At 48.2% G+C, this 18785-nt stretch overlaps 2 protein-coding genes across 2 annotated transcripts in view; both read left to right on the forward strand.

Moving 5' to 3' along the window:
- Nucleotides 1-18785, forward strand: part of LOC144119395 (testis-specific serine/threonine-protein kinase 3-like) — a 984587-nt gene that overhangs the window by 754612 nt on the left and 211190 nt on the right. The gene's annotated exons all lie outside the window — the stretch shown is intronic.
- On the forward strand, nucleotides 12197-17627 carry LOC144119274 (uncharacterized). Its single transcript, XM_077651942.1, has 2 exons — nucleotides 12197-12202; nucleotides 15957-17627. The coding sequence occupies exons 1-2, from the start codon at nucleotides 12197-12199 to the stop codon at nucleotides 17625-17627; spliced, it is 1677 nt and encodes a 558-aa protein (XP_077508068.1).

Here is an 18785-nt window from a genome sequence, read left to right on the forward strand (position 1 = left end):
TAAATAGAACACAAACAAGATAGAAATTAGAAAGCAACTCAGTGTTTCCTTCCTTTAAAACTTTCAAACCACGCTTGCAGTCCAGATTTCACAGCCGTCAATGAATCACAATCAAACACCTTTGCAGGTAGTTTGTTAATGTGGTAGGGTATATAGAACTGTCGTGTCCTTTTACCATTATGTGTATAAACCCTTGGAACTTTATAACGCGCTATGTGCCTAAGCGACTCTGGTTTTTTTATCTGGCTGTTTAAACTGTGCTGAAAAGTAGTTTCTCAGAACTACCACCTGCAAGTACAAGTCATGCAGAGGAATAACTCCTGCTTTAACCATTCTGGTGTTATGGTCGGACTTCTCGTAAGCAGTGCCATACAATAAATTAGTGGAGATTCTGCACAGGAAACTATCTACCTTCTTAATCTTACAAGGTGCACAAGAACCATACACTGAATCACTGTATCTAAGGATAGATTCTCCTAAAGATGTATACACAGTCTTACGCAAGTTTATAGGTGTAGTGTATTTGATGCGATGAAGCTGCACAGAAAGAGCACGGAGTCGTTTTAATAAATAGTCAATTTGGGAAGACCAACACATGTAGGAATAAATATATAGGCCAAGATATTTAACACTGCTCGAGTAGGGTAGTGGCGAACATTCGCATTTGGCACAGTTGCTACCATGCAGAATAACCGACTGGGTAAGATCAACATTCTTGTGCGGATTTCTGAAACACATTAACACAGTTTTGTTTATGTTTATGTATATTTGATTTCCAGATAACCAGTCTACTATTTTATTGATATCGTACTGAAGTAATTTCAGTGCGAGTGGGCTTGATTCATAGGATATCACTAAAGCTGTATCATCAGCATGCTGAAATAATTTTGCATTTAATGTTCGATTAACCATATCATTTACATAAACATTAAACAAAAAGGGTCCCAAAACAGAACCTTGTGGAACGCCGTACTGAATATGAGAAAACGTACTAAATGATTCTTTAATTTGCACTACTTGTTTACGGTGCTAAAGGTAACTTGCAAAAAATTGTTGGTATGTACCACTGAATCCAATATTTTCCAACTTACGTAACAAAACGGAGTGCTCCATGGTATCGAATATGCTTTCGATAAATCCAAAAATAATCCAAAAACACATTGAATAACATCCAAGTTACCATTGATAAAATCACAGCAATCTTCGAGAAGCTCAACCGCACCAATATTACGACGGAAACCATACTGTGTAGTACTCAAACAAGAATACTTCTCACAAAAATATGTCATATATTGGTGCACAATTTTTTCCATCAGGATGCTAATGACTGGAAGTACGGCAATTGGTCTGTAATTTGTTTGATCTGTCTTTTTTCCCGACTTGTAGATGAGTCTTAGTACTGAGATCTTCAGACCTGATGGTATTTCTCCGGTCTTGAAATACCCATTAAGTATATGTAAAAGTACATCTTTAAGTTTAGAGTAAATGTTTCGCAAATCACGCAGTCTAATCTAATCGTAGCCTGGTGGTTTGTTGTCTGGTAGCGTCCTAATAAGGAACACCGGGCAAAAGGAACACAGGGCAAAATGAACGCTACAGAAAACCAACACGCATGAGCGCACCGACTGTTCATAAGGCGCCGACTTTCTCGGCAGATTACCTGCGAAAGATATTATACTTTAGAGGAGCTACCTCTGAATCACTGTTCAAGCAATTTCTGGTACCACCCTGTCTCGGTCGAAGACCAAATTTCCTCAATTCCACGCGGCAGCTGCAGTTTTCTCTTGGAAACAGCGCACCGCTGCATGCGCTCAGCGCAGCTGAACGGGAGAGTAGGACCTAACATGCCCCCGCCGAGAGCGGTGTCTTCAACCTGAAAGCGGCGCTGGCCTATCCGGGCATCCTAGTGCGGATGCAGGAGAATGTCAACACCTCAGTACATTATTCGCACACCGTGGCTTTGAGGTACGTGGCAGAGGTGCGATAGAGATGTGGGCTGCCTGCATTAGCGCTGACAACGTTCTGGCAGACACGTCGCACTGCAGCAATAGGCCGAGGCGTTCATTGGGTGACCAAACTTTCGCGATCAACCATTAACTGCCACCTGCCAGTGTGGCAGGGTGGGCGCACTGCATTTCTAATGTGCGGAATGCACTCAACGTTACAGACTAAGTAAGCCACGTCTGCTCAGCTAGATCACGTCGTCAGCTAGAAGCCGCTCCGCGGCTGTGGAGCTCCGGTGCAGCGACCGCGAAGCCACGTGATGCGTTGCTATGGCAGCGGCGCAGCAAGGACATTCAAGCTCAAACTGCAGCGCACGGCGAAATCGGCGCCGCTAGGCCAGTAAAGCGTTCGCTTTAAAAGCTGCATGGCGACAAAACAGCACGCGTCACAACAGCGCGCCGGACACACCTGCACAGCAACAAAACAGAGCAGCAAAAACAGCACGACAACAGAAGAACGCAGGGAAAAAATTTGGAGGACGCTTAAGCTTCGCCTTTAAGAGCAGGACGCGACAGCGTGTTGCAGCATTGCCAAGGAATCCACAGAACGCCATCCTCCTTCGGTGCGAACACTTCCCGCACAATTTAAGGAAAGGAAACATATATTGGTGGACACCCGAACAGCACGATAAGGCAAGGAAAATGAAATGAACATTGGTTTTAAGGAAAGGAAATGACGCCTGTCTCACAATTCTCGCTGGACACCCGTACCGCGCCGTAAGGGACGGAAAATCCCTTCCCTTACGGCGCGGTTCAGGTGTCCACCGAGATGCGCCATTTTTCGCTTACGGACAAAGACGCCGACGACACCGGCTTTTCTGCGACACCAGCTCCTTAACGCTTTCACGTTAAAATAGCAAGGCGACAAAACAGCACATCGGAGTACGGTGCAGCTCTGCTGGAGGGGTGAACAATCATAGCCATAACCGCAAACGGTAAATTACAACACTTGCGGCAGCGACCTTTGGAGTTAGCGAGTGCTGCCTTCACAGACTCAATAAGGAACACGGTATGGTAATATCTGCGACCTGAAATATCAAGTTTTTTTATGGCGGGTAACGCAATGAATAACGGTGAAGAAGTTCTGGAAGCATTAGTTCTATGGATGACCATCATGGTGCCGAATTCTGGCAAATACGCCCGACGTAGGGCTCTGAGTGTACCAAAAAATTTTATTCTTCATAACGCTCGCTGTCGGAAGTTGAATCATCAGCAATATTTTTTGGCGCGGAATACAGGGCCTACATACACTGAAAATATCCAGTATGTCTTGCTTACTTTTGACAATGGCAGGATTGCCCGAGCCGATATTTTCGGGTTGTTTGTGCTTGGTTAGGACCCTACACAATGGTTGTCTGAGGCTGATCGGCGGTTACTTTCTGAAAAGGGGTACAGAGCTGATTTGAAAATACATGCATCAGCGTGCATTTCTTTACAAATTTTATGTTGAATTATGAAGGCATCATCATAGTGCCACGAAGTGGTGACTGCAGTCCGGACAGTAGGATGGCTGCGAAAATGGACTGAATCACTCAGCGGCGGCGTAGCAACACGCGTGCTCGGAGGCCGAACAGAATGGCCACCACTGTCAGCCGTTGTTAGTTCAAAGCTGATAGCGAACTTTCGAGATAAATCTGGTCGCATCTTTCATAGCAAACAAAGCGATAAAGCGGCGTGGCGGCAGATCTGAAGAATGAGCAAACAATGCAAAGATTCGCGGCATTACTCCCTTTTAAAAAAGCATCGACCCGATGCATTAAAACAAATAATGCGACTAGCAACAAATAAAACGAATCGTGCGAAAACAAACACAGAGTGCTGAAATGCAGTGTCCTTCAGCGCGCATAATGGGGCTTCAGACGGACGACATGACAACTTCTGGTCGTACGCGGCGTCGTTGCGATGTCTTCACAATCCAGTTCACATGGCAGACGAAGAACCTTGTTCGGGCCGAAATAGCTGCGCAAAAGCTTTTCACTCAATCCACGGCGGCGAATGGGCGTCTAAACCCAGACTTGGTCTCCTGGCTTGGCCCGCCGTGGTGCTCAGTGGTTCGGCGCTCGACTACTGATCCGGTGTTCCCGGGTTCAAACCCGACCGCGGCGGGTTTGAACCGCGGCGGGTTTCCTCCATAAAAACGGTAAGGCACGCTAAGGCGCCCGTGTGCTGTGCGATGTCAGTGAACGTTAAAGAACCCCAGGTGGGCGATATTGTTCCGGAGCCCTTCACTACGGCACCTCTCTCTTCCTTTCTTCTTTCACTTCCTCCTTTATCCCTTCTTTTACGGCGCGGTTCCGGTGTCCAAAGATATATGAGACATACTGCGCCATTTCCTTTCCCCAAAAACCAATTACTATTATTATTATTATTATTAATATTATTATTATTATTATTATTCTCCTGTCTTGTATTCCGCGTTGAGTCTTCGCAGGTTGCAGCATCTGGCGTCGGTCCGCTGCTGGTCATTGATCCGCAAACGGGCAAGCCTTCGAGCTTCTGCGCGTTGAAGGTAGGCGGCGACGTCGACGTTTTCTTCGGTAACGATGGACAGCGTGGTGTCTAGCGTGGTTGTGGCCTCCCTGCCATGGACGAGCCTAGAAGGCGTCATTCAGGTGGTCTCCTGCACTGCGGTGTTGTAGGCGAAGACGACATAAGACAGGATGACGTCCCAGGTCTTGTGTACGGCATCGACATACATGGCGAGCATACCGGCAATGATTTTGTTCAGGCGCTCGGTCAGTCCGTTGGTCTGCGGGTGGTATGCAGCTTTCTTTGGGTGGCTGGTTTGACTGTAACGAAGGAAGGCTTGCGTTAGTTGCATCGGGAATGCTGTACCTCTGTCCGTGATGAGCACATCGGGGGCGCCATTTCGCAGAATGCACACCACGAAAACTTTGACTTCTGCTGCTGCACCGTTCGGCAGGGCTTTTGCCTTGGCGTAGCCGGTCAGGTAGTTGGCCGCTGTAATGATCCACTTATTTCCAGACGTTGACTTGGGGAAAGGGCAAAGCAAGTTGATGCCGATCTGCTGAAAGGGACTTGAGGGGGTTCAATTGGGCTCAGAAATCCTGCTGATCGAGTGGGAGGGGTCTTTCGTCCCTGACAATCTCGGAAAATTTTCACATAATGTGCGACACCGGCAGACAGTCGGGGCCAGTAATACTTGTCTTGAATGCGGTGGAGGGTGCGAGTAAAGCCGAGATGTCCAGCTGTCAGCTCGTCCTATGAAGCCTGTAGAACTTCGCGCAGAGAAGTAGGTACAACAAGGAGGTAGGCTGTTTTGTTCGCTGACCACCTTTAACGGTCGCCTGTACAGATAGGGCCGGAATTTCGACGAAGCCCTGATGATGGCAAGGCACTCGTCGAATAGTTAGCCTTGGCTTTGGAAATAGAACGGCTAGCGTACGCGATTGCCTTCTGGAGTGCGTAAGGTTTCTGAACGAGGATGCGCCCATGCCCACGCTGCTTGCGTCGGTATGAACTTCAGTATCGGCGTTTTCCTCAAAGTGCGCGAGGATCGGCGCGGACCTTAAACGACGCTGAAGTTCTGCGGCGCTTCCAATTTAAATGGCACGTCTGCCTTCGTCGGTTGGGTCAGGGGCTCTGCGATGCGCGGAAAGTTTTTCACAAATCGTCGGTAATATGCGCACAGTCCGAGAAATCTCCGCAATGCTTTCTTATCGGCCGGAGGTGAAACTTTCCAATAGCAGCTGTTTTCTGCGGGTCTGGGCGTACTCTCTTCATGCTAACGGTGTGGCCTAGAAACAGCAGCTCTTCGTCACCAGAGTGGCACTTCTCTGCTTTCATGGTTAGGCCAGACGACTTGATGACGTCTAATACTCTTCCAAGTCTTTTGAGGCGCTCTTGAAAGCTCGAGGCGAACACAACGACGTCACCTAAATATACGAGACAAATTTGCCACTTCAGCCCTCCAACGCTGTAATCATTACTCGCTGAAACGTACGTCGCTGGTGCGGAACAGAGACCAAATGGCGTCACCTTGAACTCAAAGAGCCCTTCCGGAGTGATGAATGCCTTCTGCTCGCGATCACCTTCATCGACCGGTCCAGTGTGTCGTCCATGCGGGGGAGGGGGTAGACGTCCTTCTTTGCTATGTTGTTCAATCTTCGGTAATCAAAGCAGAACCGGTGCCGCCCATGGGCTCTTCGAAGGCTGGATGACGTCGTCGCGAAGTATTTCTTCCACTTGGTCCCGGATCGCTTGTCGTTCTAACGGCGACACACGGTACAGGCTTTGAAGGAGAGGTCGGACATGCTTGTCGGTTATAATGAGACGCTTGGCAATGGACGTTTGTCAGACCTTCGGCGATGACGAAAAACACTCGCTGTGGCATCGAAGCAGATTGTGGATCTGGTCTAGTCTGTTCCGGGGCAGGGCTGGGTTGATGCCGAAAGTGGGCGAGTTGGCTTGGTCAGGCGAATCTTCTGCGGGTGGGTCGGAGAGGGTGAAGGAGTCCCGTATATTGAATATTTCGTTAAAGAAAGCAATCGTCTTTCTTCTTCTAATGTGCCGGTATTCATCGCTGAAGTTAGCAGTACTCCGGCCTGGCCTTTGCGGAAATGTGCGATGCCTCTTGCGATACTAAATCCTCGGTCTATTAGCACCTGCATGTTCCCCTCGATGATGGCTTCAGCATTAATGGTTTTCATGGCGCCTATGGTCATAATAACGCCTGAACGGGTAAAACGCTCACTTCTTCCTCCAGCACATTTTCCAGAGTTCCAGAGTCCCAGAGAATTTCCAGAGTTCTAATCGAAGGGATGGCTTCGTCCGTCGAAAGTGTGATCAGCTTGCATCGCAGGTCGATGATCGCCTGATGCTCACTCAGGAAATCCATGCCCAAGATCACTTCGCAGGAACATTACCGTAGCACAACGAGGGTCGCAGGATAGGTATGTCCTTTGACAGTCACTTGCGCTGTGCATCGTCCTGAAGGCGTAATGAGGTGGCCACCTGCGGTGCGAATAGCGGTCGCAAAATGGTGGTTTGAGCTAGTTGGTACATATTCACAATTTCACCAGCGCTGCGACTAGGAACAAGAACAGAGAAGGAAGTCAAGGACAAGCGCTACTAACAACTGAAAGTTTATTTGAAAAAAACACAGATTATATGCACACAACTGACAACCCAAAGCGCCTGCGCTTCCCCCACCAGGCACGCAAAAGAGAGTTAAAAATCTAGATACAAAATTTCACACTCATGTAAGTTCACAGATGGTGTGCTAACGCACGTGTCGATGTTCTTGTGAATGTGATAGGCTTCACACAACTCCCTAGTTAACTGATCTGGATGTCTGAATTTAATCTTAGCCCTGTTAAGCAGAGGAAAGCATGCTTTTTTGTTAGACACACCGGGTTTGTTTAGAAGACAATCTCTGTAATGAAGGGACAGATTTGATGAAGGAGCACCATTCAAAGAGGTTCTATGCTGACGTAAGCGTGTATTTATGCATTTACCGGTTTGCCCAATGTAACTCTTGCCGCATTTAAAAGGTATGTCATAAACCACTCCCTCTGCACATGGCACAAAGGTTGACTCATGATCCACCTGGCATGCATTTTTTCTTTTGCCTCTTATTTGCTTCTGTTCCCGGGCTCTTTTGTCAACAATAGCACAAACCTTGCCTAGTTTATTAGGGACCGAAAAGAGCACTTTTACCCCATATCTAGTGCCAACCTGCTTAAGCCTATGGGATAACTGATGAATGTAGGGTATTACCGCATACTTCGTTCTGTCATTGCCGGAATTTTCCTGTGCTTCATGTCTACCGAACGACTTCATCTTCTTCAGGATCTTGTTGCTAGCAAGCGCTATCCCATCTTTGGGGAAGCCCGCTGACCTTAGCCTTTGAACTTGCTTATCGAAACTGCTGCCTAAAGTATGAATACATGACTTAGTAAGTGCAGATCCTAAACAAGACACTGCTATGCCACATTTAACTATTTTCGAGTGCCCAGACTGATAATTTAGCAAGGGCTTTTCCGACCGCTGTAGGAAGGACCAACAAACATGATTCACCTTTTTCTCCAATCTAATATCCAAGAATTGCAGCTGATTATCTTCCGGTAATTCAAAGGTAAATTTCAGACCAAACCCGCAGTTTTCAAAAGTCTTTAAAATGTCATCCACATGTGCCTTGAAGTCATGGGATTCAACAAAAACAAGATAATCGTCTACATACCGGAAGATTTGTTTTACACGGTTGTCTAAGTTAACTTTAATGCTCCTATCTGCATAGGAAAGAAAGATATTACTAAGTACCGGAGCCACTTTTGAGCCAATGCACACTCCTGTTTTTTGAACATATAGCCTGCCTTCCCAATCAACAAATGTGGATTTGAGATAAAATGACACAAGCTCCAAAAACGAGCCCACAGAAACGCCACACTTTGTAATGAATGCTTCTTCATCATTATCCTCTACTATACATTTCTTAACGCACTGGAGGAGCCTATCATGTGGCAATGAATAGAATAAATCCTGCACATCAATACTAAACATATCACACCCACCAGGATTATTTAGTTTCAGATATTGCACAACCGCCTCGGAATTAGATACAAGAAACGGGTCTTCTACTGTCAGTGAACACAATTTACTTTGCAAAAAACTTGAAACGGCGTGCCTGGTGGGGGAAGCGCAGGCGCTTTGGGTTGTCAGTTGTGTGCATATAATCTGTGTTTTTTTCAAATAAACTTTCAGTTGTTAGTAGCGCTTGTCCTTGACTTCCTTCTCTGTTCTTGTTCCTAGTCGCAGCGCTGGTGAAATTGTGAATAGCGGTCGTGACTTTTCTCAGCTGCGCAGCTAATGTTCCGTTTATAACCGTGTAATCGGCTCCTGTGTCGGCTAGACCGGTAACTTTCCGACCCTCGATACTCACTTCTAAGCCGGATGTCCTGGCCTTTGCATTGCATTTCGCCCTCGGTGTCGGATCATGGCTTCGTCGCGTATGCGAGTCGCGGGTGGGGCGTGTCGTCTAAGCTCTTCTGGGTGGCGGCGTCGTTTTGAAGGCAATTAACGTCGTGGTCTGGGTTATTATATTGTGCGGCGTCGACGCAGCATGTGTAGCTTCTTCAAGCGGCGTAGCGGGTGCAGCGTCTTCATGGGGCGTGGTCATTGGAGGATCGCCGTTTCGCTCGTGAGCAGCCTCACTTCCAGAGGTTGCGGTATTTAGTTTCCTCTACGGGGGCTGGGAGACCTTCTTCGTTCCGCGGCTGCGTAGCTGCGGCGTGGCGTTGACAGTTGCGGTTGGCGTTGACAGGTTGACAGTGATGGTGAACGCGAAAGGCGGTTCGTCATGTACTCCTCTCGACACCGGCACTCGTCGACATCCTGCGGACGTTGGCCGAAGTGTGGGCGTGGGGCGTTCACTGCAAATCCACGAAGACCGATACGTCGTTACGGGCAGCGACGAAGAATAGGACCGCCCTCACCGCAATGGATCCAAGCAGTCCTCCAGGTGTCATATTTCCTGGGGCTTGAGCGTCACTCATAGGCTTGGTGGGCGGGGGCAGGGAGGCGGCGTTCGGGAACAAGTTGTTCATCTCGCAGAGGACGTAGGGGCTGTCGTTGGGGCTGAGGAGTACGTACTGCAGCGGCTTAGTTCATGGCCTGGGGTCATGTAGCCGTCGGGGTGCCAAGTGCATGTGGCAGTTCTTCCCGTACCACTTCCAGGAGAGTCGCTGCTTGCGGCTGTGGGGAGGATGGCAGTAATCGGCGTAGCTCCTCTCAGACGATTTCGTGGATAACTTCCCGCAAGTTGTCTCTGGTGGTGGCCATTTTGTTCGAACGGATTGCACAGGCAGAGGAAGGGAGATTGTACTGCCGAGCCCGGGCGTCAAGGGTCTTCTCAATCGTGCAGGCTTCTTGCATGAATTCGTCGACTGTTTTTGGCGGCTGGCGGACGATGCTGCCAAAGAGTTGTTCTGTTACGCCACGCATTGAAAACTGACCTTTCTTTTCCTTGATGATCTTGAGGTCGGCGCAGCTAAAGAGGCGCTTCATGTCTTCAACGCAGCCGCGGACGGGTCGTTCGGAAGCTGAATCCTGGACTCGAGGAGTCGTTCAGTTCTTTCTTTCCTCACGACACTTGTGAATACCTTCAAAAGTTCCTTCTTGAATAGTTGCCATGTCGTTAGGGACGACTCGTGGCTTTTGTACCACGTACTGTGCTGAGCCCTTCAGTGAAAAAAATACGTGTCCAATTATTGCCGTGTCATCCCACTTGTTGAATGATGCCACGCGCTTCAATTGGTCCAACAATTCTTCGGGGTTTTCACCTAGGGATCCACTGAAATTTGGCGGCGTACGCGGCTGTTGCAGTATGATCGGTGTCGACATCTTCGGCGAGGTTGCGGTGCTCGTAGCAGCGTCTTTTCTTTGTCGTCTGAGGTCCGGCAGGGCCCCGCAGGTGCTTCTCCCTGAAGACGTCTGCTGGCTTGGTTAACTGCTTGCTCGTCCTCCGGTGCGAAGCGCAGATTGCTGGTGTCACGACTTGAAGTGGGCGTTTGGAACATGGAAGGCTACCCCGGCACCTCTACCAGATGTCACGAAGGGGTGACTGCAGTCCAGAAAGGTTGCGAAAGTGGTCCCTAAACAAAACTCTTTATTTGGGCAGTCTTGCGCCTACAAGGGACTGAATCGCTCGGCGGCGGCGGGGCAATAATAAGTTTATTCTATTGCCGACCATGTACAGAAGCAGTTTTTTAAGGTTAGGCGCTTCCGGCATAGCTGCAAAGATTTAACACTCTTCCAGAGTCCCGTGTTTTCTCCATAGCTTAATATGAATACCTGAATCACTTAGAAGAGTTTTTTATGGTACTAGCTCAGAAAGGTAGGGTTATTTTGCGGTTAATAAAGCAGCTCTTGTGCTGTTTTTTTTTAGGTGATCGATTTTGTTTTGTTAATTTGTTTGTAGAATTTGCCGCTGAGTGTGTCGGGGTTTGGGGGGTTGAATATTGCTTCACTGGAGCAGCTCGCTTCGAATGTTTGGCTGATTTCTGATGGTCGCGCACTTCGTCCACAGTGAACTGCTGCCTCCGGTCACGCTTTGCTACCTGGCCTGAAGAAGACGCGAGCTATTCAGCTTCGGGTGAAGACTCCATAAGCCGCTATTACTACAGCAGTGGCACGGCCGTGATATCAAGCGGCCGTGACACTGGGCATCGCATTTCTTAGCGTTTTTCGCAGAATCTACACTTCACTGTGTGCATGTACTACATCAAGTCTGTGGGGACGGTGACCGTCTTCCAGTTCACGTGACAGAGGGGTTCAGCAGCCCCCATCTTGAGCACAGTCTGCTTTGTTATCCAGCTGAGAGGTTATTGTATAGGCACAGTAGGGAGGAGGGGAGGGGCTCCAAACCTGTTTCCGTTCACCACGAAAGTCGACTTGCCCTTAGCGATGATGGCCAGGAGAGATGGTGACGTCACTTGCGGGCCGCGTTACTGCCGCCCCCATATTGAGGGCACTCTGTTATCCAAGCGAAAGGGTATAGTGTAGAGCACCTCAGGGAGGACGAGAGGACTCTCCAAACCTCTTTCCATTCACCCCAGAAGTCGGCTTGCCTTTCCCCCTCAAGCCCTGCCTTGTGAAGGCCAATTGGTCCAGGAGGAATGAAGACGTCATTCACGGGCCGCGTTTCTGCCACTGATTCTTGATTACGGCGGGGGTTTCGTTCTGCGAGCCAAGTAATGCTCTCGCGTTAAAAATGTCTGGGTATACAGAGCAAGAATACATAACATCGGCACCAGAGCGGCTGCATTATTTGGGTTCAGAAAGGGCGGCGAAAGACTGGCTGTTTTCCTATTCCGCTTGTAGTCGACCAGTTGCTTTTTAAGCAAGGTAGCAGGGGCTAGGCACGAAAGGGGAGCCGATTGTTTGTCCCTGGTGCTCTTTGGTGTGGGTTGTTGATTGCTTGGGCTAGTGGTTCCCAGGAGCACGGCCGGTCTCGAGGGGGGCGAGCGCGCTCTTTCATACTGCTTTCGCATTCGTCGCGGAAGCAATGCGAGTTTTTCTCCGGAAGATTACGCCGCCCTCCGCCGCTAGAAGCGCGATGACCCCACCGCTCGCTCCCCACCTGCATCTGCGGTGGCGGGTGCCTTTTGCCCATGGTTTCGCGCTGAAGCCCGCTGGTTCATGATTAGCGCAGCACCGAAACCAAAGACAACAAAATGCAGGTACTTAAGCTGCGTATCTGCAATCCAGTCCACGTGTGCACAGATTCTTCGTCACAAGCTTTGCTCCATGAAAACATTTAAAATGAGAAATCACTGTCCCATTCCTCAGAACTATCTCAAGCATTTGTAGTCTTAAATCCAGAAGGAAATACTCTGATCATTTCCTGTCGTATATATCATGGTCCGTGATTAAATAACAAATTAATGCTAAGGTGAAGATAATGAAAACTCAGAGAACGAAAGTTTTGTGCTCGTCCCGTAATAATGTATATATCGCGGAAAAAATTCCCCACGACGCTTGACCCGTAAATCCGATAGCGCCGTAGCTGGTGGCTTGAGACGAAACTTAGTCGTTGAACTGTCGAATAAATTGATGCTGGCAGGTGTATGTAGTACATAATTGCGCCGATATCACTTATCGCACGTCCTGAATAAACTTATTTGCACCCTAATATACATCAAAACTACCTTAAACGAGAGGCCTGTTTCGATATCTCAAAAGAATGCTAATTACTAGTGTGCGTGAAAGTAAGAAGCATTGTAATGCATTGTTCTTTGCTCGAAGCCAATGGCCCGCGGCCTTTCTGCTTTGCTGTCAAACGAGAGGCCACCAGATTTCTCTGGAATGACTGTAGCCTCGTGCAAGTCTCTCTTCACGTTCAAAATTGTCGTAAGCGCATTAGTCATGTTTCAAGTTCCCTGTCACATTTAAATTTTGCAAGGCCGAGAGCGACCGTCACTCTGACATTCGTTGACCGAGCACGTGTTATACCGCTGCGCCGTCGTACTGCATGCTCTCTGTTTGAGGACACGACTTAGCTCAATAAACAATTTCCGACTTGGACGCCAGCTTCCTTCTCGTAATTTCGGCCTGACTAACGTTAACAGAACGCAAAATAAGCAACCAGAACAAGCTATGCATGCTGCCACAGATATTGACGCGTGCTGAGTATTGCAATTTCTGAAAGTATGTATGTCCAATGAGTGACTTCAGCTACCATAAAGAACGCCATTTTTTGTTGTCCACGCATATTCAACCTGCGGCGTGTCCTGAAACTGCCTAAAACATTTGGTCTAAAAATAATTGTAAAAGACCTCAGATTATGCTCTTGAATGCCCAATGCCCTCTATTCTCATAAATTCACGGACTTTTACTATCAAGTAAGCATTGCAAATGTTCGTTTTTAGTTCCTTACATTGCAAGGTAAACCAGCTTGTATAAAGCCCATTGCTGTGCGGTTAAGTGGAGCTTCGTTAAGTTTCGGAAAGCTTCTTTTTGTGGTGCTACTTTGTTTCCTTAATGACGTGAGGAAAGTTCATGCTCACGGGAGGTTTATCAAACGCGATGACGTGGCTATAGATATGCGGGAGAATAATGCAAAGCAGGTAGTCATCGCCTCTCAGATAAGTCTCCTCGCTCCTAAAGGCCAATTTTATTGAGACACAGCGCAGTTCCTAATTTTCATTTGCTGGCAGTTAGTTCATGCTTGCAGTTACTGTAAACAAGTGACTTAATTTTTGAATTGTCATGGGGTGGGACGGGCGGTCGTGAGACGCCGCCAAACTTCAAAATGCCTTTCCAAGAGGAAATCTTGGACGTCGCGTGCGTGCAACGTGCTCTGCTCCTGCAACCAGTGTTGGGTTCCGTCTATAACCGTTCCTTTCGCGAATGACATGACGCGTTTTCCTGGGTAGCTCCATGAACTCTTGCTAATGCCGCTGTTATGCAAACTTAAAGCAGCTGCGCTTGAAATTTCAGGAGCTATATTTGCTCTGCAGAATCCTTTACTCTTTGAAACTTGCCATCCAAGTATTACATGCCGCATATCATTTTACACAGTAATCAGAACCTGCCGGAAGACGAATTATAGAAGCTTAAAGCCTTGCTTTTTACCCAAAACTACGGTTAAATTCCTTTTGATAATTTTTCGCGCTTCAATGGCAACAGGCAAAATACCTGATGACTGGAGGACAGCCCGAATCGTTCCCGTTTTTAAAAAAGGAGACCGTCTTCTTTTGCCGAACTACCGTCCCATATCACTGACGTCCCCGTGCTGTGAGCTTTTTGAACATATAGTTGCACACTGTATGAACGAATTTTTAGGAAAAAATCTCGTGCTAACTGGTTTCCAGCATGGGTTCGGAAAAGGATTCTCGACGGTAGCACAACTAATTACAGTAATAAATTCATTTGCTTCCTGCTTAGATAATAAAAGCCAAATCGATGCAATATTTCTGGATTTTAGCAAAGCATTTGATAAAGTTCCTCACGATAAACTAATCTTTAAAAGAAAAGAAATTGGCATTCCTCATATTTCAGTAACACGGATTACTGCATACTTAAAAGACCGTAAACAGTTTGTTGAAGTGGGTGGACAACGTTCGTGCTCTCTTCCAGTTTCATCCGGTGTTTCTCAGGGAAGTGTTTTGGCCCTCTGGTTTTCCTCTTGTATGTCAATGATATTGTTCAAGTTGTAAACCCGCCAGTGCAGATTCGATTGGTGGCTGATGATTGCATTCTCTACCGAGAAGTTACAAATAAGGAGGATCAGAGTGACCTGGACAATGCTTTGAACAACGTCTTCGACTGGTGCCACCGATGGGGCATGATTCTGAATGCTGATAAAAGTGTTTATATGCCTATAACCCATAAAACTATAGGACATAGCTACACATATAAAGTAGGCTCTTTCTCTCTTCAACAAGTATTCAACTACAAATACCTAGGGGTAACCATAAGTAGCAATCTATCGTGGAACTTGCATGTAAACAATATCTGCTCTGCTGCGTTTCGAAAATTGTGCTGCTTAAGACAAACTAAAAAATGCCCCTTCTAACATTAAACTACTTTGTTATTCTTCAATAACCATAAGTAGCAATCTATCGTGGAACTTGCATGTAAACAATATCTGCTCTGCTGCGTTTCGAAAATTGTGCTGCTTAAGACAAACTAAAAAATGCCCCTTCTAACATTAAACTACTTTGTTATTCTTCAATAATTAGACCTAAACTTGAGTATGCTTGCATAGTGTGGGGCCCGTATACTAAATTTAACGTTAAAAATCCGGAAAGAATACAGAGAAGAGCTGTCAGGTTTATTTTTAATAAATATGCAAGGACTGGCTCCCCAACTACTTTAATGGAGGTTAATAAAATTGAACCACTTGAACATCGTAGAAGAAAGCTTAGGTAAGAATTTATTTCTCTCTTATTAAATACCAAACTTGGTTTAGATCCCTCATCGTTCTTAACGCCGGCACCAACCACACAAACTCGTCGACACCATCCCAGGTCTCTAACCCCCAATATTCGCTAGAACAGACACTTACTTACAAGTTTTCGTTTTTTCCACGCACAATAACAGATTGGAATCAGCTAATTAAACCATTGCCCCATGAGTTTTAACAAATTATTGCTATATTGTGTTCAGTTTTTAAGTGTTGCGTTTTCTTTGTGGTTTGAATGACTTGTTCGCCCACCCTGCTTGGAACTCAGTGTCCGCAGTATTTTGTAAATAAATAAATAAATAAAAATATAAGGGTATAACGTGTTGAAGTCTGTGCTCCAAGCATACGTTCGACCATACGCTGTCGGGCTCAAGGCGAGAGCGCGCAAACGTTCTTCCGTTGTTTCAGATTTCTCCCATGGCAAAGGCGCTGACTACGCTGTTTCTGCGTAAAGCCTAAGAGGCAAAATATAAAGGCTTCACGGTTACCACTGACGCGATCTACTCTAGCTCACTGTACGCGGGCAGCGAGCGCGCGTTCTCCTCCGGAGTGAACGGCGGTCGCAGCGGCGGAGCGGTGGGGCAGTTCGATCCCGCCGAGGTGCTGTCCCAGGCATCAGGCATTCCCTGTATGCTGACGACATCACGCTCTGGGCAACACATGGGTCGTTGGGACAGATCGAGGCCAACCTGCAACAAGCGGCGACTATCGTGGACGGATACGCTCGCCGATGTGGCCTGGAATGCTCCCCGACGAAATCAGAATTCGTGCACCTTCGGCCCAACCCGAAGTGCACTACCAAAATTTACCTCACCCTTGCTAGCGGCCCCATCCCTGAACACGATGACGTCAGAGTGTTGGGACTCTTTATCAATCGCAACCGCAAGATGGATACAACCCTGCAGAAACTCCGCAAGATTGGAGAACAGGTGGGCCGCATGGTCCGCCGGGTATCTAACAAACGGGGGGGATTACGATGCAAAGACGCCCTGAGGCTGACCAATGCATTCGTAACCAGCCGGATACTGTATTCGGCACCCTATCTCCACTTGCGGAAATGCGACGAGAACGCCCTAGAGGTGATGCTTCGCAAAATCTATAAGCGCGCCCTCGACCTCCCCATAACGACGTCCAATCAATGGCTCATCGACCTTGGGATGACCAACACCTTTGGGGAGCTACGCGAGGCGCACTTAAACAACCAATACTTGCGGCTGAACAAATCGTCAGCAGGCAGAAGCCTCCTACACCGCCTGCACATTGCCTACACAGCACAAGCAGAGGAAAGGATCAATGTTCCAGAGGACTGGCGCCGCGCGCTACAGGTCCAACCTCTGCCACAAAACATGACAAAGGAGACTCACGAGGGCCGTCGAATCGCGCGCGCGACGGCCCTTAACGACCGCTACGGCTCTCGCTACGGAGTCTTCTACACGGATGCTGCTGGTCCACACCACGGGGAATGGCATACGGCCGCAGCAATCTATCAGAACACGCACGTTCAGGGACTCACTTTCCGTGCCTCAAACATTACACATGCGGAAGAGGTCGCCATAGCACTCGCCGCTGCAGAACCGGACTCCCGGGTTATCATCACCGACTCCCGAGGAGCCTGTCGGAATCTAAAACAAGGCCGCATCTCTCGACGCGCCGCCAAAATTTTACACAGATGCGAGTACCGGGATCGCCCGGAGACACGTGCCATCATCTGGACCCCAGCACATGCGGGACTAGAGGGGAACGAGGCGGCAGACGCCTCAGCCCGCGCGCTCAACCACCGGGCATCGCCTCGACTCTTGCCGCCTGAGGTATCGGAACCTAACTCGGCTATTACCTTCAAAGAGGTCGTTCAATTATACCAAACCCAGCATAGCCGCTTTCATCCCCCTGCGAAAGGGCTAACCAAAATCGAGGAGCGTTGGCTCATTCGCTTATATACAAACACAGTACTGTGCCCGGCAGTGCTGCAACATTTTAATCCGGCTTTTAACGGAGAGTGCCCGCACTGTGGATGCGCGTTCTCGGACGTGTACCACATGGTGTGGACATGCCCCTCTAACCCCGCTTACCCCCATTTCCCTTCACCCACCCGAGAGAGCTGGGAGGCTGCCCTGCTCGGCTGCTCTACCTTAGAGAGCCAGAGAGCTCTCGTGGCTAGGGCCCGAGCTGCTGCGGAAGCCACAGGTGTCCCGGACTAGGGATCCCTCCTAGAATTTGTAAGTGGCTGGTCCTTAAGGCCAGGCCTCACTCTCTCCTGTAAATAGTCTTAAATAAATGTTTTCCACCACCACCGCCGAGGTGCGGCGGAAGGCGGAAACAGACCCCATTGTGAAGGCCGCTCGCCTCGAGACCGGCCGCGCCAGGAGGAGATGCTAGTGAATGGGGGAGGTGGTGAGCAGGTGCAGGGTCACTAGTTTTGAAGAGGCCACTCCCCAAGGCAGGGGGACAAAGCACTGTTTTCTGCTTATGCTACAATGGGGAGCATAAAGGCCGCGAGGCATAGCGAAGCGTCGCTAATCGGGAGAAAAAATGCGGCGGGGGTCCCAAGCAAAACCGGTTCGAAGAGAAGGTGGAAGGTTTTGCCCATCGCATGAGCATGCAAGCCCAGTAGGAAATGGTCGTCAAACTCGAGCAGGGTCCTTTTTGCGACGTTAATGGTTTTTCAACAGACATAGAAGACCTTTATTATTCAGTACCTCATGGAGAGTTGCTCTCGGTGCTCCGAGAAACAATATGTGAAAGCGGGGAAATAGCCTTCCAGAACGGCGCGGGAACCAGCAGCGATTCTTTCCTGTCTTTGCTGGAATTCTACCTTGCGTCCACAGCTATCTTTTCAGAAGGACATTTCTATATTCAAAAAAGAGGCATTTGTATGGGTTCCTCTGTTGCGCCTGTGTTATGTGACCTATTTTTATCTGCGATTGACAAACGCATTCAAGCTAATCTTTCTGACCTTCCTGTTTTAAAAGTGTTCAGATACGTTGATGATTTCCTTATTATTTTTAGAAAATGTCATGGAAGAAAATGCGATGTTGACAGGGAAGTGTTGAGAATTTTTTCGGAGCACGGTGCCGGGTTAAATTTCACGTGGGAATCACCTACAGATGGCCGCATTCAGTTCTTAGATATTGAATCAGATTTCACCAACCTTAATATCTGCTGGATGTACCATCCACGAACCAAAAAACGTCTGTTACGCTTTGACAGCGCGCACTCTAAAGTTGTTAAGCGGGGTATCGTGTCTTCATGTCTCCACGGAGCAGCTACAAAATCCTGCACGCACCGTATGGCCGCCAGCATCCATGAGCAATTCAGGCGCCTGCAGGAGGCTGGATTCCCCGTAGTCCTTCTACTGG

Source organism: Amblyomma americanum, chromosome 2 (genome assembly GCF_052857255.1).
Source record: "Amblyomma americanum isolate KBUSLIRL-KWMA chromosome 2, ASM5285725v1, whole genome shotgun sequence".
Lineage (NCBI taxonomy): Eukaryota > Metazoa > Arthropoda > Arachnida > Ixodida > Ixodidae > Amblyomma > Amblyomma americanum.